The sequence below is a fragment of the Crocodylus siamensis genome, chromosome 5 (genome assembly GCF_052110815.1).
Source record: "Crocodylus siamensis isolate JL-2025a chromosome 5, ASM5211081v1, whole genome shotgun sequence".
Taxonomy (NCBI): Eukaryota; Metazoa; Chordata; order Crocodylia; family Crocodylidae; genus Crocodylus; species Crocodylus siamensis.
In genome coordinates, this window is record NC_143399.1 from 9,573,514 (window position 1) to 9,594,058 (window position 20,545).

Sequence of the window (20,545 nt, forward strand, 5' to 3'; positions counted from 1 at the left end):
TTTTTGTTTTAGTTTCTAACATGTACAGGGTTTAATCCTGATCTACAACAATTCCAATAACAGCCACATTAGGTCCAAAAATCTCAGAGACAAGGATTTATTTCATTTTGGAATAAAATTATATGCCATTTCTAAGATTTTAGCACTAGATTTTTCAAGTGTCAGAAATGATCTTGTAATAATTCTTCCATCATACGTTGTAGTCTCTAAATATTTTAATATCATTATAATTAACCTCATTATTTTAATAGCCATATAACATCTTCCCCTGCCTTTTAGTAAAAGTCACTTTCTTAACGTATTTGATACTTAGAACATTTTCTGTGCATCCTGTCTTAACTGTTTCTTCTTAAACTCTACTCATTCCTACCATCTTTCTCTTTAAAAAGAATTACACCGTTCTTGTGCAAGATTCAGTGATTTTTTAAAGTTACAGGCACAAGCAGTTTGAATTTCACCACTCTGCCTTGCTGGTATACCTCCTTACTGACTTGAGAGACCTCTTTTAGAGGTACAAAGGTCATTCAGTCTCCGTATCTTCTCAGTACTTAGGGCTAGATCCAATAAAGTACACAGGTGCCTACAGTAGTATAGGCAATATTTATAGAGCCATAGGAGAGCAAGAGCAAGAATGACTGCAGCTTTGCTGAAAGGGCACTCACCTGGGAAGAGGCCACCCTGTGCGCTGGTCCTTGCTTCAGGGACTTTTTATGTATTTTATCCAATGACTATTTAATGTAAAATAAAGAAACAGTGCTTGGAGCAGGGACCAGAACCCAGGACCCCCTCTTCTAGGCAAGCACCCTAATGCTAAAGTGATAGAAGACACACTCTTGTATTCTCTTTTTCTGGCCCAGTGAATCTGAACAGTTTTGCTGCACAGTAAAACAACTTCAGGTGGAGGGTGGGTCATGGCCCAACTCAGAACATCCTCTAGCTGCGTACATAGGGCTGTCTTTTGGGAGATGGGGGTTTGAACTACCTCGGACTGAGGAGGGAATTGAACTCAGGCCTCCCCTTTCTGAGGGGTATTCTAGCCACTAGGCTGTTATATAAAAGGTGAGCACTGGCAATACCACCACAACAATCCTGCCTATTTCTATGGAAGAATGGAGGTGGACCACAGCCTTCTGGTCAGACCCCCAAACTGTGGTGAGGATAGAGGTTAGGAAACAGCCCTCTCTGGAGCATTTCTGGATGGTTCTGAATGGGTCCTTGTAGCATCATTCAGAAGCATTTGACTCCTCCTGTGCAATGCATGGGGAACCTACTACATACCTAACTCAGCGCTCCCACTCTGGGGGCCACGTGCCTAAAAGTTAGACACTGCAGCACCTAACTCATAAGTGCCTAAGTCTTGTATTGGATCTAGCCAAGGTCTGGAAGAAGTGCTTTTCTCCTTTTCTGTAGACACCTGTCCTCTGTACCAATACCAGGACACATTTATTACATAAGCATATCAGATAGTATGCTTAATTAAGTGCCCTTAATTTCTGATAGCTGGAAGAAGCTATGACATTCCTTTAGGTCATCAGGCAGCTGAAACAATGGCAACCTTCACTCCAAACACAGGTGTTTCATGGCCTGAACTAGAGACATGCAGAGGAAGAGGGAGTATTGCTGTTCATGGTTTTGAGATGATGTGAGCATCTGTATTAGTGACATCAGGAACAGCAGACAGCTGAGAGGTGGCAGCAAGAAAGCTCTAGGCTTGACCACAGATGTAATGGTATACAGCTGTGAGAGAAAACTGAGAAGACTCATGCAGTCCATACTGACTAAGGGATCTTAGAACCATAAACAGTCTCCTGCTTGATTCCTCCTGCACGGGGACACAGAACTAGGTAAGGTGCACAGAACTCAGTAAATACATATGTTCATATCAAGACATCTGACTCCATCATCCATTTCACCTTGTAATGAAACAATCTGCAGGGGTCTAAATTTGGCTAACCACCCACATCAAAGGAGGGGGAACACCTTTCAGTGTCTTTGGGCATATTGGAATTAATGACCTAGAAATAAAAAGGTTTAATCTGATACCAGCCCCCTGAGCAGCAATTCACCTGCCTTTTGCCCCACCACAAGCTTCAGGTTAAGCTGCAGATTTTGGGACAGTTTATTCCCTCCCTCCAACCATTTTTGCTTCCTTCCTTTCTTTTGCCTTGGTAGCCATATTATCTTTGTGTGTTAATTGGATGGGTCTGTGTAAGCAGGTTACTTCTGCAGGTGTGTTTTGCTCCCTGATGAGTTCCTCAACCAGTCCTCCCAAATAAGATACAGTTTTTAAGCAATAAACCAACAAATAAATAAGCAAACAACACGAACCCATATGTCCTGTCCCCGGTGCTAGGAGGGGAGCCTTTTCGCTCTGCCCCCTCCATGTAGCACGCTCACGTCTTCCTCCTCTGAATTCTTTTCTGAGAGCTTTTTAAAGCCCTTAGTGGGACTCTCATTCTCTATCCGTATGCCACAGCTGGGGTCTCTCAACTGGGCTGACTATTCCCTATTACAGCCTGGTTTATTGTTTGGTTTTACAAGTACATTGTGCCATCTTCTCCCACTAAAGTTAAGGGAAAAACTCCTATTGACATTAACCAGAGTACAACTGGGTACATTTTCTGGAATACTTCATTGTAGTCTTGACTTGTATACCTACCAATATGTAGTAATTTAAAATAAAAATCAAACAGCTTTGTTCCAGTAGATATGCTTAGGTTTCCTTTAAATTCCTTTACATTCTTCTACTGTGAGCTGAGCACGTCCAGCCTTGCTGCGGAAAGTGGAGCAAGCCCCAGAAGCTCTGGCCATCCTCAGACTGTCTGTCAGCAATGCTGGGCTTCCCCTGCAGGCCACTGTTCCTGCCATTTCTTTCAAGGAAGAGGAGATCAGAGTGAAAAAAGTCCTAGAAGTTTTGGAAAAGGACATTGCTCTTTTGTGGCCCTATTCAAGTCTTCATCCCATATCCCACTCTTTCTTCATGGGTGATTCTCCCTTGCACTACAACTCTTCCCTGAAAATCTCCTATTTCTCTTCTCTGTAACTCTATCAAATATTGTATAGTGCACAATCTATAGAAATGTTGCCAGTCTTTCAGATAGCATAAATTGGCCCCATCCTACAAAAAGCATTAGGTCAATTTACAAACAAGAGATTTAAAAGAGTATATAGGGCTGGACTCTGTTGTTTTGTTGTTTGCTCTTTGAGACTTAACAATTCACATTTGAAGCTCTTCCCTGGAGGTGAGAGACTAGAAACTTGTTTTTAAATGAAAGCTGAAATGCTGATGTGTTCCTCTGACTCCAGGAACTGGGGCTTTAAGAAAAAATCCAAGGATAGCAAGAGCAACAAGGTGCAATGCTGTGCAGTTATCTGATAGCTTTGCATTGTACCACTGCCAGATTCTGGCACTGTGTAAGGGCTTGGTAGGCACGGGAAAGCTACTCCAGGGTGAAGTGACTCTCTGGTAGGGTAAGCTAAGCATAGCTGGCATGTCCCCACCTTGCTGCTGTCAGCGTAGCAAAGCTCCTGCCACGTTCACTATGTCCCACTGATACCTGGCTGTTACATCAGAACAACCCAAAGCAACATAGAGCAGATGAAAAGCTATTCTAAATTATGGCAGGCAGCCTAGCACAAAGCTGTGCATACCCTTCCTGGCCTATATGATGCATTTCTAAATAATAGCTGGAAAGCTGGGCTCTTATTTCAATTTTTGTTATCATTAAGGTTGTTATTCTTATAGAGCCCAAAGTGCTCCCAGAATTGTACAGCATGAGAGCTGTGTCAAACAACCAGTAGCTTACAAACCCCAAAGGGATGACAGTCTAGGGCAGTGATTCTCAACTAGAGTACCAGGGCACCTAGGGATGCCTCAAGTTCTTTTCAAGGATGCCACAGGGTGCCATCCAATACAGTACCATACAATACTAGCACTGTTTGGTGTCCAAACATGATTTACAAGAAAAACCCAGAGATTTTACACAGGAATCCGTAGCGTTAAAAATATTCTGGCCTGTTGAGGTCTTTCTGAGTTCTTGCAACTGAAGACTGACTCTCTTATTTTTCTGTAGTCAAAAAGGGAGTGAAAATTAAGCCCTGGCATCTTCCGAGGGATGCCTTATGTATAACAAGGTTGAGAACCACTGGTTTAGGAACACCATATAGAATATTACAATCATCTTAAATGCACACTATAATAATATAAGAATAATAATAGTTGGTACAGAGAAAATGCTATAGTTTGTAAGATATGTAACCATTAAAGACACTGTATGTAATACATTTGATTTTTGCTTGAAATATTTCCTTAAGGAATTAGCTGAACTGCATATTTATTGGCCACACTTTTCTGCACAAGGCATGCTAATTTACACTTGCATTTACTGATTAAGAATGCTTATAGCAGGGGTGCCAACTGTATGACCTGTGGGCCATGTTACATGCCCTGAAGGGCTTGTAGAGGGGCCAGGAATTCATCAGTGGAGCCCACCACTGAAATCCAGGGTATGGAGCCTTTCTGGGGATGTGTGACAGTGGAGAGGGATGTGATGGCTGCATTAGTTAACACACTGGTGGCTGCCACTCACCCTACCACCACTGCCATGTCTGGATTTGGCCTGCAAGGAGCCCTGTAGTTCAGATGTGGCCAGAGGACAGGGGGAAAGGGACAGGATTTTGACACCCCTGGCTTACAGGATCCTAACCTGCTAATATTAGAAGTGTGTAGCACAACCTACAAAATCAAGAGAAACACTAACATTAACCCGAATCTCCCAGCTGTGGATGCTCTTTCCTAGTCAAACTCTTTCTCAGGTGCTTTCCAACAGCAATAGGAATTTTTGGCAAAACCAAAGCAAAGCAAAAAACTAGCTTTGGGTTTGGAACCAAATTCCTTCTCATTGCTCTGGGCCCTTTTATGGAAGGTCTGACTAAATAAGCCCTTAGAGTCACCTTTGGCAAATGCTGCCAGTAAGGATTCAGACATATTTTACACACCCCATTTTTCCTCTCAGTTTTTTCTCACTTATTATACAAAATGTTTCCCATTTGGTTGAAATCATTTTTTTGAGAATGACATTAAAAGTGATATGGAATAGAAACACAGTAAGAAACCCTACTATGCAGCCAGGATATCAGACAACACATATTTGTATTTCATGAATTCCTAGGAGACAGAGGGGGATATTTCAAGTTCATGATCTACCTTGGGTTTTTTTTTCTGTTTTCCAAGTGATTTATGAGTCTCATTTTCAAAGCTCCCACCACTCTAATTAAAGCAATGGCAAACATATGCTCGTCAGTGGTCATATATGCCTTTTTAATAATCGTCATTCTGCAATTGTGTTTCTTTCAATTTAGAAGATTCTAAATTACTTGTGCCATTTCATACGATTTGCGTGTGATTTATTTCTATTGCTACACTGTAGTCTGATGTTTAGATTTAGTCTGATATGGTGACAGATTTACACTCCATTTTAATTTTTTGTTTTGCTTCAAATATATAAATCGTCCTTTAAGATGCAAAGGAAGGTAAATTCATTTAAAAACTAGTTTATAGACAAATAATACCTCTGCAGGAAATTCTGGCAAGATGTTTCTGTGGATCCAGAATGGCTGAAGCCATGTATTTTCAAACTATGTACATAAATCCCTCACAAACATGAATGCACTCTACAGTTCTCAGCAATGGCTCTTGTTCTCAAGCAGTAATTCAGTTACAGCAAAAAGATGGTTTTCTTGCTTCATTAGAAGACTGCAGAAATTATGGGTGAAATCAATATATTTACTTACCTTGAGACAACTAGTGGTAGAATCAACATTTTCAGCATCCTCATCAATAACTCCCCAGGGAACTGGAAATAACTAATTTCCTATAAATATATGGAGAGAGTTGTTTATTATTTTGATGTGCCAGATATTTTTTTTCGTATACCATATTACAGCTGCTGGTAATATTACATTACATTACTTGCAGCTACTGCATATCACTTCTGATGGCAGAGGTAGTGGGAGTTTATGGAATTTTATAAATAACTAGAATGAGGTAATGAATTCTAATTCAGGAAAGACTAAAATATTGTTTTACTCATAGACACTGAAATTCAATGACTCAAATATATATTTTATAACATATATTTTTGAGCCATAATATTTAAGTGCCTATGAGTAAAACCATATTTTAGTCTGAATTAAATGTATTGCATAAGCCTAGTTATTTACTCTATATATGAGTGTGTGTATGTGTGTGTGTACTGCATTAGCAGCAATATAGTGAAATAGGTGCTACTGAGAATTTGTTAGCCACAGACAGCAGCCCCAAAGATCAGTAAAATCCTAGCCTTTCTTCAAGGTTTACTTCATATTAATTAAATTATATCATCCATCCATCTTTCAGAGATGTAAAATATTGAATAAAATGTCTCCTTGGGGGCTACTATTAATAGGTCTCACTGTCTAATCCCTGCATTCTTCATTTTGCACATTTAATTTGATGAAAATTACTATGTGGACTTGGAAAGTTTTTAACAAGTAGCAGAAAAAAACTGGTCTAGTTGTCACATATTTTTAAATACCAGTTTTTTAAAACAAAAGTTTATATTCTTTGGCAAAAAGTATAAATTCAGTGATGCATTTCATGCTGCTTATCTAGTCTGTTAGATTAATACGGTCAAAAAGAAATGAGCACCTCCAAACAGTTCAGTAGAGATGTGTTTGAGGAAAAATCCCCAAGTGAATGTAATGAACTGTTTTTTTAAATAATGGGCTATCTCAATGTGGTTCTTAAAAACAACACTTAATGTAAAATGAGCATTTGTTACTCTGAGTATTTGAATCAGAAAACAGTTCCTAGTGTTTTCATTGAAGGTGTGTGTTCGGAGGGGATATATAGGTTCAGATGAAATGTACCCTTTCACCTGGTTTTAACAGGTTACTGTTTTACTACTTCTAGGCAATATTTTACTTCATTGATTTTCAGAGCCCCGTGTTTTTAACTACACATGTAACATTACAATGTGCTTCTTATACCAGACCTACAGTTGTCTTAAGGATAGTTTGTGTAACATATTGTAGGTAAAAGCTGTGGGAAGACCCACAGGAAACAAAGTAGTCTCCTATACAATATTACACAGGCAAACAAATATGTCCGTATCTTGGAGTGTCCATCCTGAAATCCTGGAGGTTGTTCTGCCTCACGCTTTGTTACATAGCTATGGCATTTCCTACCCAGTGCTGTGTTTGTTACTAACCTGCTGAGAGAGTCGCCTGGTCCTAAGGAAGAATCCGAGCAGACATCCCACTATGACAGACAATACTGAGAGAATGAGCAAGCCATTTCTTTTACAAACATCCTTGATCCGAGCCAGCATCGCATCAAAAGCCATTGCCATGCTCTCCTCAGTGCTCTTTGGAGGAGAATCAGCATCCCATGAAGAGAGACCTCGCCAGCTTCTCTGGTTAGAATAGAGGCAGCTCTAGCTCTGTATAGATCAGATCAAAGCACTTCCAGTACTGCTTAGCTGACCTGCAAGGTCACCCTTCTGCCAATAGCCACCAAGCATGCAGCTGGCATTATTGTTCCAATTTAATACCAACAATCCTATTATTGACTACATCATTAAGAACCTGCAAGAAGATTAGGGAACTCTGGAAAATTAGAACAGAATGTAGTAGTCGTTCAAAACAAAGGGACAGCCATTTAAAAGAAAAATAATATTGTCTTGCATTGCTTAACCTTTGCATTACAGTGTCTTAATATTCAGGCCTAGAAAGAGAGCAGTGAAAATGATAGATCTTAAACAGACAGAAAGTATGGTCTCATACAGTATTAGCTAACAGGCAGGGCAGATAACACTTTGGACCAAACTATCACAACAGGGCAGACTTGGTGAGACCAAACTTCATTAACTGAAGCAGGTCTGGGTTTTGTTTCCAGTAAATGTATGTAGCAAAAGGCTGGAAAACTGCAGTCCTAAACTGCATAAGGAACAGAGAATTCCACTGTAGAAAAACATACAAAGCATGGGATGGGATTTAGTATTTGTTGTTATCTCGAGACTGAAATGATTTCACTTTTTCCCCTTCTGCTCTGTTGATTAGAGCAGGGGCCAATTTACTTTCAGGGGATTATCAGACTAAGCCACATGGATTGCTTTGCTTTCCTTTGGTATGTCTAAGCATCACATTAATTGAATTCAAACACTGATTGTTAGAATTATAAAGTGAAACTCTCACAAAAATATACTGCTGCAACTGTTTGCCATTACTCACTGTCGTTTTATTAGTGTTTGAACCATTATTTTAGCATTTTGCAATGTTTTAAAACATATAACGTACTGTATATTTGTGGGGGTTATAACATTATATTTAGCATTGTATCTTACATATGAGCGCCATAGAAAAGCCCATGAGAAAGCAGTTCTGTCTTCAGAAACACACACTGAATAAGCACCCAGTACATAAGGCATGGGACTACATATTGAAGAAAGAGGAAAAACAAAATACTGAATTGCTGCTCATTAGGTGAATGCAGTGTCCTGCATTGAGGCAAGGGCTCTTTGGAAAAATAGCATGTGATCATGACATTAAAGACTGAATCACAATGTACACACTCCAGGAAGCCAAACTAATTTGCAGAAGCAACCTTCCTTACTGTAGTTTCTAACTACTGAGTGCTCAGCTTTGTCATTTTACTAATGTGCTTTATCACAAGTGTGTGTGTTGTGTGCAAAGGTGCTCTCCTAGGCTTTAAATAAAAGCCTAAGAAAATACTGAAATTATGCCATGCAAAATCACATGTGAGTTTCTACTATGGTTTGTGACCAGAGCTAGAACTGCTAGGTCTATACCAGGGGTACTCAATCCCCAGTCCATGGACCAGTTCCAGCCACTGGTGCTGGGACATCTTGGCCATGGGGCTCCCCACAGGTATGTAAGAAGCCCCCAGGGGCTGTGGCCCAGCATCTAGATTGGGCCCGCAGGGAAGCACAGTACCTGATCCCAGTGTGTGGGACCAGGCAGAAGTGGTACAGGGCCCTGAGGCCCTGATCCCAGTTCACAGGGCCCGAGGTAGAACAGGACCCTGATCCCAGTTTGTGGGGCCAGGTGGAGATGGTGTGGGGTCTTGAAGCCCTGATCCTGGACTATGAGGCCAGGCAGAGGTAGTATAGAGTCCCAGGACCCAGATCCAAACAAGCATGGCCAGGTGGAGCCAGCATAAGGCCCTGGGACCTGATCCAGGTGCACAGGGGCGGCACGGGGGCTGATACAGTCCACAGACTGGCCCTGCACCATTCATCTGATCTGTGGGGCCAAAACGTTGAACTCCACCGTTCTATATCACGGATCTCTGCCACAAGAGGCAGCTATGTAATGGATAGCCGGGGCAGGTTATCATCTGGGAGGGCCATCTCCTGGGGAGGGGGGTGACACATGTCACAGCTCATTAACAGGCAGTAGAAGAATGACTAGAGTCAGGAAGCCTGAGGTCTAGTTCAGGCAGTGTAGTCTAGTGGTTACAGAGCCTGCCTAGTCTCTCTTCTCTGACCCTGCCTGCAGTCTGTCAATCTCCTCTTTCCCTTATAACCTGTTTCTGCCCGGTTTTCCTCTGCCTCATACTGACCCGAGTCTTTTCTCTTCCTACGTACAGTCTGTCTTTGCCCCTTTCAGTGTTTCAGACAGGCCTCCTCCTTCTCCAGCCTGTCTGGGTAGCCTCACTAGGGTCACTGAAAGCATAGATGAAGTTTCTCTATTTTTACTACCTGTGCCTGGTGTTACAACAAGCCCTGGGGGAATGAGAAGCAGTTCTGGGTTGGGATGCACCCAGTTCCTCTGAGAACTGAGCTGCCAAACTCTTAGCAGGTCTCTCCTTAGCATATGCAAAATCCCATTCCTCTTTTCATAAAAATGTTTGCACATGGACTAGAAACCGTATTTTCTCTAACTTATTTCTTTTAAACACCTGAACTGTTTCTGTTGAAACATTCCAAGTAATATGCATACCTAGGCAGACATTGGAGATGAATATTTCAGTCTAAACTGTTAAGGTCCAGACAAATTTTAATCAACTAAAAGCAGCAAAAAACTCAGTGAAGCACTATGATTTTGGACAGGACATGTCAGCTGTCTGTTTACCCATCTGTAAAATGGGGTTATCCCATTGGCCTAACAAAGACAGCGGTGAATTTGATTCTGCAAGATGCTCAGCACCTCACGCAAGCTATCTTGGAGAGTTGTAACTGATCTCACAGGTCCCTGCTGTACTTTACATATATTATGCAATTAACCAGTTAACTGTTCAATAAAATTAAGCGGGACACGCATGCAAATTAAGCCAGCCACAAGTGCAAAGTAATTATCACACCATGAACTGATTGTGTAATAAATTTAGACCAGTTACATGTTCAAAGTAATTATAATAACATGATAGAAATGACCATTCAGGTATAAAAAGAACCAATAAGCGATGAAGTTAGTGTTTGAAAATGTGTAACAACCCCATAGCTGGTTTCTGTCTAGCTTTAATCTGAACATGTAGCAGGGCCCTCAGAATCACAGCCAAAACAGGCAGAAGAGGACCTCAGGAGGTTGGCAAGTCCAACCCTCACAGCCTTGTCCAACCCTAAACTATCCCAGACAATTGTAAAACTCCCAGTGACGGAGACTCCAGAGTCTCTGCAAGTAGTCTGTTCAAGTACTTAACTACTCTGCAGTTAGGAAAATATTTCTAATGTCCATCTTCAATTTCCCTTGTTAAAATTATGCCGTGCAAAGCCACGTGCACGTTTCCACGGGGTTGGTGAAGAGAGCTGGGGCGGCAGGGTCTGTACCGGGGGCCCAGACCCCAGCGGCTCCCCACAGCTGCAGGAGAAGAGAAAAAACAGGGGACGTCAAGGAAGAGCTACAGGGGGATCATGGCGGGGGGTTGTTGCTTCACAAGCAACCCCCTCCTAGCCCTGCGCTGACCCGGCGCGAGTCTCTCAGGGGCGCGGCCCGGGCCTGCGCTAGGCCGCGCGGCCCTGACCCGACCCGGAAGCCCGCGGGAGGGGGGCGGGCCCAGCTCAGCCCCGCGCCATGGCCGCCCGGCAGCCGCTGCTGGTCGCTGCCCGCCGGCTCCCGCCCGCCGCCGGCCTCCGCCGGGCCCACCGCGCCGCCGGCTTCCTGCACCGCAGCGTCGTGCCCACGCTGCACTACCAGCGCAGCCTGCCCCGGTGAGCGCCGCCCTCCGGCGCGGGGCGAGCCGCGGGGTCCCGGGCCGGGGCGGGAGCAGGTGCAGGGACGCGAGAGAAGCCGCGGGAGGGAGATGCTGCGCCGGACGCCAGGGCGGCCTCAGACATAACTAGCGCCTCGTGGGTTGCTTTTCACGTCTGATAGCAGTCGTGTGCATTTGCCTTCCCGAGGTCGAGCCCGTGAAACCTCCCGGCAGAGAGTTGAGGACCCCGTTTCTCTGCGTGCCTCGTCCCTGTCGCTCCGACGGGGACGGGGGGGCCTGGAAATGACCAGACTTTGGATGGTGGTTATCGCTCTCTCCGGTGAGGGGGGGCCTGACGCTCACAGATGGCTTGCGGCCGCTCGGCGGGTAGGCACGGTGCTGCTCACCGGCTCTCTGGACGTTGTGGCCGACCTCCTGGCCCTCGCCAAGCCGGGCGTTTACCTGGCTGGGAGGGAGGTTCTGGCTGCGGACAGCCAGGCTGCTTTCCTGTCCCTGGTCAGGTCTGTCCCATGTGCTCGGTTTGGCCCCTTCCTTGGTGCGCTCATTTTGCACCTCGTTTTCTTTTTAGCTGTCCCCTGAAATCAGTTGACGCGGCTTCCCTACTGAGGGAGGCTTCTAGTTCCTCCTGGAAGGGCCCGAGCCCAGGATCCACTACTAGGCACATCAAAAGCCAGTTTCTGCATGATGCCAGCGTCCCACGGTGCCGTGGCATTGCCCGGCTCTTCACCACGTGCCATATGCGCCACCGGAATAAACGGTAGTCTCTGGTGTTGTCTTTAGGCCCCATCTACACCCTTAATGTTGTAGCTGTGGTAGCCTGGGAAATGTTACCAAAACCCCTTTGTTTCTGGAATAGCTTTTCTTGGACCACCTGTGTATTTGGAAAAGGTGTTAGACTTTTGAGCTAGTTAGGACTGGGTCTGTAATGGAAAGAAAGGATTTCCCACAAAGAGGATCATCAATATGCCAGTTACCACTTAAGTCATTTCTTAACATGTGACCCTGCCACGTGCTCAATGAGTTCATCATGGGGAAAAATGAGGAATAAACCACAAAGCTATTCCACAAAAAACGTGGAATAACTTTTGGCTTGTTCTTATTCCATTAATTTGGGGGCGGGCAAAATGAAGCCCACCAAGCCATTCTATCTGGCCTGCGGGACCCCTGAAAATTTTAGAAAATTAATATTTATCTGCCCTGGCTGCCTGTCATGCAGCTTTCAACAGCTTACCAAAACACAGTAAGCTGTCCTCCACCCAAAATAATAGCCTGCTCTTGCATTAACTGAACCTCTGGGCAGGTGCTCCCCTGTGGCTGGGAGCCCCATCAGCCGATGGGGGGGCTCCCAGCCATGGTAGCAACCCATGCATCGCTATGGCTGTGAGCCCCATTAGCTGCAGGACTCCCAGCTGTGGGAACTTGCTGTTTTGTGGTGCAGGGAGAGCCCAGGATGGTGATCCCGGACTCTGCCTGCACTGGCAATAAGGTGTGATGGGATCTGATGCTGGATCCTGAAATCGAGCCTCCTGCCATGCACATGTGGCCTGGCAGGAGATGCAATTGTGTGGGTTGTGCATCCAATTGTATCACACCTTTATCTGGATGTCTAGAGGAATCCTGTATGATACCAGCTTCTGATGGGATCGTGGGGGTTGCTGTGCAGTTTGTAAAATCCTATATGGACCAGCTTGATAAACGGCAATCTCCTATGTTATCTCCCCTCAGGTTGCCAATTCCCAAACTTGAAGATAGTGTTAGAAGATACCTGAATGCCCAGAAGCCTCTCTTAGATGATGACCAGTTCAGGTATGAAAAGCAAGGTACCAAATCACGCTGTAGCATGCTTCAGTGTGCCCTTCCCCTGCCAGCCTATATGAGAACATGCATCTCTTAAAATGCCTCGAGCTGGCATTTTGACCAACTTGTTTTTGTAGGAAAACGGAAGAAATTGCTCGCCGCTTTGAAAGTGGAATTGGAAGAGAACTGCATAAGCAGCTAGTTGCCCAAGACAAGCAGAACAAACACACTAGTTACATCTCAGGTAGGAAGATTTGTAGTGGGATAATGTGGGGATTTGTTTTTAGCAAAGGCCTGCATGGACTGGCAGCTCATAAGCAGTGAATAAAACATGTTAAAATGTAACCTTCTCTCTGTTTGCGCTCTGAACAGCAAACTGTGAAAACTGCCATTGACAAAGTCCGAGCTAATTGATAGAGTGGAGTGATATTGTAGCTGTTATGGTGCAGCTACAACCAAACCAAAAAACCCTTGCTGCTTGCATGTATTTTTATTGGACCAACCATATATTTGGAAGAGATGTTAGACCTTTTTGCTGGTTAGGACAATGTCTGTAATGGACACAAAAGAACATTTCCCACAAATATGGTTCAATATACCAAATAATGGAGAAAACCCTTTCATTTGGAAATAAAGTAATTTAAACCTCTGACTAGGAGAACATAATGGGGAGGGGAAAAGTCTGGAAGAGAGGGAGAGTGGTGGTGCTATCAGAATAAAAATGAGAATAGATGGCATGGTCAGCCACAACACTGACACTCTCCACGTGCAGATCACATTTAAGACAAGCAAAAGATTTGTCTGTCCATGTACAGAACTCTGAGGAAAAGAACAGTTTGTTTGGGGCCTAGTGCCATTCAGGTGTGTCGATAAAAGCTATGTACTTGTCCAAATATAATGCACTGAGTAAGTACACGGTGCTCGAAGTGTTGTAGTATCAGCAGCCTCAAAACTGACTTAGAAGCCTTGAAAATGAGGGAGGCTATTCAGTGTCACGGCTGCTCATGTCACAGGACTGGCAGTGCTGCCTACATAACAAGCTTTGTTCACAGCGTTGTCAGTGTTAAAACTGAGCAGTTTCCCTCATTTTCAGGGTTTCTAATAGAGCCCTTTGAAAGCTGTTTCCCCTCTACTGTTTCTATGCAGTGAACTGGAGTTCATTTATGTTACAAAGTGGGGCTGAAACGTGCTATACACTTAAGTGGCTTATGCCCTTAATCAGCATACAGGTAACAAGTGTTGGTTAGTGGATGCAGCATACGACATATTGGGATGGGCTTTGTATTATGCAGTTAGGTGAATTATAGACTTAACTGATGTACAGTAGAGTATACTGCATATTGTATCATTCTGTACTCTCCTTTCCTATGGTAGAGCACTGAGTATACTGCAGTGCCTATGTAAAAAAAAACAAACAAAAAACCAAAAAAACCCCAACCCTTTTACATGTGCACTGCAGTATACTCAGTGCTCTACTATAGGAGAGTACAGAATGATGCAACATGCAGTATACTCTACTGTACCTCAGTTAAGTGCATAAAGTTAGTGTTGCTGTTGGATCCTTATTTCAAAATATCCTTGCCTGAGAGCATCTTACTAAAGTGGAGGACGTATTGCATCTTTGCAGGAAAATCCTGTCCCCTGATGTTCTGTGGCAAGGCTGCACAACCCCTGGTGCAGGCCAGTTCCAGCCCGCAGAGCCACGATGTCTGGCCTATGGGGATCTCCTATGGGTTGGGAAATTTGGTGGCTGTGGAGCAATGGCAGTTACTGCTGCCACTCATCCCCCACTGGCAAATTACCAAATCCTAAGCAGCTGGATCAGGCCTGACCTGAGCGATTGCTGTTTGGCCAGACAGGGACCAGGCTGTTCCTTTTCCCCTCCAATGTGGCCTGACCTGAGCTAGGCCACCCCTTTCACCCCCCACCCTCAACAAAGCCAGATAGGCGCTGGAGCTCTCCTTCCCCCTCCCTGCTCGTGAGGCTGGGCTGTCCCCATCTCCTGCCTCTAATACAGCCGGATGGGGCCCACTGGCTGAATCCAGTCTATGGATGGACCTGGCATTGGCCATCTGGCCCACAGGGTGAAAAGGTCACTGTTCTAGGGGAATAGAGTCTTCTAGACTGTTGCTGCCATAGGTTGTGGAGGAATATTGAAAAAGTATACTCTGTTTATTTTTAAGATAACATTTTTAAAGGATAATTGCAAATTTATTTTGGTATGTAGCTCAATGGAGGAATTCAAAACTAAAAGCATCCTTGAGGAAACGAATCTAACATTAGTTCAATCATTAACTTGTCCTGCAGCTGCCTGCTAAAATCTAAACTCTTGGAGAAGGCAGGGAAGGATGACTGAATAAGGGGACCGTGTTCTAGTCTTAAAAAAACCACAGAGCATTATATTGTCTTAAAGAACAAGAAAGGAAAGACACAGAAAGAGGAAGACCAGACTAAAGAAAAGGAGAGAGAGGACATAGGAGACAAAATGGAGACAGAAAGAAGGAAGAAAGGGAAAGAAAAGCAAGAGAAAGCAGGTAGTGTTTAGGTTAGTGAATTGTCTCTTATTTGTTCATGTTCCTTCCAGCAGACTTCAAATGTAAGTGATATGTGTTAGTGGACAATACTGGCTGAATAGTTCTGGATCAGCATTTCTCAACCCGTGGGTCATGACCCAAAAATGGGTCACAAGAATATATGAAAGGGTCGCAAACAATTGCAGACAAACATGGAAATTTTTTCCTGTAAAGGAGAAAACCATGGGGAAACCTTGGGTTTCCCCTTGTAGGCTGGCAGGATGTTTAAATACAAACTATTTACCAGGTCAGGATTGACCATCAATGTTTACAAATGGGTCATGGTTCAAAAAATGTTGAGAACCACTGCACTACATGATTTGTGTCTAGCACAAGGAGCAGCAGTATAAGCTTCTGTATGCTGCCCTGCCAAGGCTTTAAATCCTTGCCTTTAGTGAAACTGCTGGTCACTGAGAATTATACCATGAATCTCCAAGTTCTCTTAGATCAGCTGCTGATCAACTTTCTGGGTAATGTCCTTCACTCATTTAGATGGGTTGGATTCTGACTGGGGAGTCTTTGTGTATAATTGTTATTAGTCCCCCAGTTATTTCCTCTCTTTCTTCAAAGGATGGTCAGTCTTAACGTGCTGTTGAGAGGAAGTGGGGCAGACTTATCACTGACTAGTTAGGCATTATTAGGTAAATGGGGTCTTTTTTTAAATTACTTGCAGCTGCATGCAGCTCCTTCCCCTCTTGACTTTCAGGTCTCAGGTTAAGTGAGCAATGGGGTCATAACACCATGGTGAGCAATGGGGTCATAACACTCTCCAGAGGCGAAAAATTAGCATCTATCAGACCTGAGCTTCAACTTGTGATTTAAGTCACACCCAAAAGAAAATGGCAAATGTGGTCTCAACTAGATCCACTCTAGATCTTGTACAGACTTCCCACTGATATTGGTGGGAGCGTCATTTTTGACTGGAAAGAGAGTGGAGTCCTAATGTGCCTTGATGTGTTCTCACATTATCTTGACATATAACTGAATATGGTGTCTGACATTCTTTACTAAGTGAGTAGAGAGGGGTAGTGCCCACATAATGCTGTCAGGGTTCCCTTAACTTCAGACTAACTTGTTCAGAGACAGGAATTTTTATAGGCTAGAGCCTACTTCCTCAGATCCTATGAATAGACTCTTCATTTAGCATCTGACAAAATAGGTTGTAGCCTACAAAAGTTCATGCCTACCTGATGGAGTTAGTTTTTATTTAATACACTTGGTGTTCTGATACAAGTGAATCTAAATGTAATGCTTTTATAACTAGCCCAGCTGTCCCTGTGTTAATATATTTTTTTTTAATTCTGTTTCTTAGGTCCCTGGTTTGATATGTATCTAAGGGCACGTGAGTCTGTAGTTTTGAATTTTAATCCATTTATGGCTTTCAATCCTGACCCCAAAACTGAATATAATGACCAGCTGACTCGAGCTACTAACATGACTGTTTCTGCCCTCCGTTTCTTGAAGACCCTCAGGGCTGGCTACTTAGAGCCAGAAGTTTTTCACCTCAATCCGGCCAAAAGCGACACAGAGACATTTAAAAAGCTCATCCGATTTGTGCCATCGTCCCTTTCCTGGTATGGTGCCTACATGGTCAATGCTTATCCCCTAGATATGTCTCAGTATTTCAGGCTTTTCAATTCCACACGGCTGCCAAAGTTCAGTAGAGATGAGCTTTTCACAGATGAAAAGGGAAAGCACTTACTTGTGCTCAGAAATGGAAATTTTTATGTTTTCAATGTCATTGATGGAGATGGGAACATTGTGAAACCTTCAGAAATCCAAGCACACCTAAAATACATTCTTTCTGATAGCAGTCCAGCCCCAGCCTTCCCTCTTAGTTATCTAACCAGTGAAAACAGAGATGTGTGGACAGTACTGAGGCAGAAGCTACTTGATAATGGCAATGAAGAAGCCCTTCACAAAGTGGACTCTGCTGTCTTCTGTCTGTGTCTGGATGATTTCCCCATTAAAGACCTTGAGCACTTGTCCCATGTCATGTTGCATGGAGATGGTACTAATCGCTGGTATGACAAATCCTTCAACCTTATTATAACCAAAGATGGCACTGCAGCCATTCATTTTGAGCACTCTTGGGGAGATGGAGTGGCTGTGGTGAGATTCCAGAATGAGGTGTTTAAAGACAGCACCCAAGCGCCTGCTGTTAGCCCACAGTCTCAGCCTGCTGCTGTTGACTCTTCCAGAGCTGTGCAGAAACTTGACTTTAGTCTGAATGATGCCTTAAAAACAGGAATTGCCAAAGCCAAAGAACAGTTTGATGCTGCTGTGAAAAGTCTGACTCTTAACAGTATTCAGTTTGAGAAAGGAGGCAAGGAGTTTTTAAAGCAAAAGAAGTTAAGTCCTGATGCTGTGGCTCAGCTCTCCTTCCAGATGGCTTTCCTCCGGCAGAATGGGCAGACTGTCGCCACGTATGAGTCTTGTAGCACTGCAGCTTTCAAACATGGTCGCACGGAGACCATCCGTCCTGCCTCCATCTACACAAAGAAGTGTTCAGATGCTTTCCTCAGGGAACCTTCCAAATACAGCATAGAAGAGCTTCAACAGATGATCATGGAGTGCTCCAAGTACCACAGCCATTTGACAAAAGAAGCTGCTATGGGTAAGTGACAAGACCAGGTCATGATGCTAGAGCAGGGGGAGGGCCACTTAACAAGGTTTAATGAGCTTTTGAGGGCCGCATGGGCAGCCCCATCCTTTGGTTCCCTACATGCTGCCTACAGCAAACAGGATGCCAGGGAAGCCGAGCTGGTTCCCCAGCAGCTGCAGCGGCTTTTGCCCTTGAGGGTGTGAGTGAGGCTCTAGGTTATGTTGGTGGGGTGCGTGTATACGTGAGCACCTTGCTCCTACCCTTCTGGGCAGAAGGGCTGGGCAGGGTACAGTTCTTTAGTGAGCATCGCGGGCCAGATCAAAGTGCCTGGTGGGCTAGATGCAGCCCACAGGCTGTATTTTGCCTGCCTCTGTGCTAGAGCATTTGCAGTTCTGCATCTGAACTGAAGTGTAGTTGCTGAGTAAACTTCAAGCAATCAAAATCTAAATTAATCTGGCTGAAAACGCTATGTTGTTCTGTGTGCTAGAAAGCTTCAGTAGCAGGAATTCCCAGGTTAAGAACATTCTGCCTTTGTGACATCCTTGGGGGAGAGCGCTTTTACACCACTCCTTTCCTGCCATATGCATGCACCCCCCCTGCATTTTATTGGTTTTTTTCCTGTCCTCTTGTTATTTACCTCCTATAGTAGCCACCTATCTGAATCATCAATTAATAACTTCCTCTGAGCTGGCCTTTCTGGATCTTTTAAATAGTTTAGAATTGAACCGTAACTTCCTTCTAGATTTTTGACAATATCTATAGCATGCTGGACCTTCTCATATACTTGTCTTGTTTGGCTTCCTTTTTTTTAGCATCTGTGTTGATTTTAGAAAAAAAATGTCTTTTCTATCCTAGTCCTTGCCATTGGGAACAACCTTGTTCTACCTTACTCTGTTTAGTAATGTGAAAACATGTATCTCTCTTAACCTTCTTCCACCATTTCACTAGCATTAAAAATTGCTACTAACACAACACTAGCATCTAGTCCCCCTGACTGGAGATCATGACACTCTGAGCAAAACCTGGTGTCTTTCCCCAGAAAACAGCTGCACTAAAAATGCTCAACAATTTTGTTCTACAAAATTTTTCAGGGTAATTTGTAAAAAAGCCACTATCCAGTGTGTGGCTTTGGAGCGATGTGTATTTCACCTGCTAAAAAACTTGGCTATTCTCTGCAGAAAAGCAGTAATTTCTGTGATGTTTTGTATTTCCTTTTAACAGGTCAAGGATTTGACCGGCACCTGTTTAGCTTGCGCTATTTGGCAGTGTCCAAAGGCATGCCATTGCCTGACTTCTACCAGGACCAAGCTTATGCTCAGCTGAACCACAACATTCTCTCTACAAGCACATTAAGCAGCCCTGCTGTGAATTTCGGAGGATTTGCGCCTGTGGTGCCTAATGGCTTTGGTATAGGATATGGAGTACATGATAACTGGATTGGTTGCAATGTTTCTGCTTATCCAGCCAGGAATGTGAAAGAATTCCTCCAGTGTGTGTATCAGTCATTAGAGGATATTTTCTGTGTTTTGGAAGGCAGGCATATCAGTAAATAGATGGTACAAAACTGAGCCACCTTTAAATACTGTATGAAATGCTGGTCACTTCTGATCATGTGTTTGAAAATTCCAGCCACAGCATTTAGTGTTTAATGACTATATTCAAAGGAGCAAATTATGCGTCTAATTTACACTGAATTTCAACTCCCTTAGAATTACCTTGAAAATCATAGCCATGATAAGGAAATCAAATGCAGACTCCTGAATATGAGATTCAGGAAATATTAATTCTTCATAGTATCAGAATCAAGTAATTACGGATGGCGTGGACTTAAACATAATTTAAAATAAAGCATTAAACATTTGTTTCTAGTCAAAAATTTAAATATTTATATTGATGAATTTGAGCACGTGAGATCCGAGTGTTCATACCTCCAGTGACATGACATCACTTTTGAGCTGTGTTAACTAATTTTAAAACCAGCGTACTAAATTTAAAGGTATAGTAAAGTTTGCACAGGTGCAGCAGGCTCCTTACTATTTCATTTTCCTTGATATACTTGAAACCGAATATCAGACTAATGGTGCCTTCCCTGTTGGAAAAATGGAATGTAAGAGAACTTTACTCTTTGTTTTCCCCCAAACAATACCTCGTCCTGCAGTCAAATGTTTTATAACTGTTAAACTGAATGGAAACTTTGTATCCCAATAAAGCTACCTAATGAAGAGCTGCAGAAAACTGTTTTAATAGCCTGTTGGGATGGTGAACATGGTAGTTTCTAGTGTTGCTAGTTTGCTTTTCTAAGAAAGTGGTACACAAAGGCTGAGCAACAGTCAATCAAGTGTACACTTCTGTTTAGTA

General features: G+C 43.5%; 2 protein-coding genes across 5 annotated transcripts in view; one reads left to right on the forward strand and one right to left on the reverse strand.

Moving 5' to 3' along the window:
• The window catches only part of SLC1A7 (solute carrier family 1 member 7), a 102,122-nt gene extending 91,228 nt beyond the window's left edge, over window positions 1-10,894 (reverse strand). Inside the window, exons 1-2 of the mRNA XM_090050291.1 lie at window positions 7,251-10,894; window positions 5,794-5,873 (exon numbers count right to left, since the gene is read on the reverse strand). Of these exons, the coding sequence (XP_089906417.1) occupies window positions 5,794-5,873; window positions 7,251-7,391 (221 nt within the window). The 5' untranslated portion in view covers window positions 7,392-10,894. The remainder of the gene's footprint in view (window positions 1-5,793; window positions 5,874-7,250) is intronic.
• A 136-nt stretch (window positions 10,895-11,030) lies between these two features.
• CPT2 (carnitine palmitoyltransferase 2) lies at window positions 11,031-20,422 on the forward strand. 4 transcript variants are annotated; one of them, XM_090050287.1, is made up of 5 exons: window positions 11,031-11,210; window positions 12,938-13,018; window positions 13,147-13,253; window positions 16,895-18,199; window positions 19,409-20,422. In XM_090050287.1, exons 1-5 carry the CDS (start codon window positions 11,074-11,076, stop codon window positions 19,738-19,740), a joined length of 1,962 nt encoding a protein of 653 aa, XP_089906413.1. In that variant the 5' UTR covers window positions 11,031-11,073; the 3' UTR covers window positions 19,741-20,422. The 4 variants fall into 4 exon arrangements, with proteins under 4 accessions (XP_089906413.1, XP_089906414.1, XP_089906416.1 ...); XM_090050288.1 differs by lacking the exon at window positions 11,031-11,210 and adding an exon at window positions 11,257-11,531; XM_090050290.1 differs by lacking the exons at window positions 11,031-11,210; window positions 12,938-13,018 and adding an exon at window positions 15,317-15,554.
• Window positions 20,423-20,545: the final 123 nt, after the last annotated feature.

Excerpts from the sequence above, each read along its gene's own strand:
- CPT2 (XM_090050287.1), top strand. The coding sequence starts at position 11,074 with ATGGCCGCCCGGCAGCCGCTGCTGGTCGCTGCCCGCCGGCTCCCGCCC. Across the intron at positions 11,211-12,937 it reads TACCAGCGCAGCCTGCCCCG|GTTGCCAATTCCCAAACTTG; the intron begins GTGAGCGCCGCC and ends ATCTCCCCTCAG. Across the intron at positions 13,019-13,146 it reads TTAGATGATGACCAGTTCAG|GAAAACGGAAGAAATTGCTC; the intron begins GTATGAAAAGCA and ends TTGTTTTTGTAG.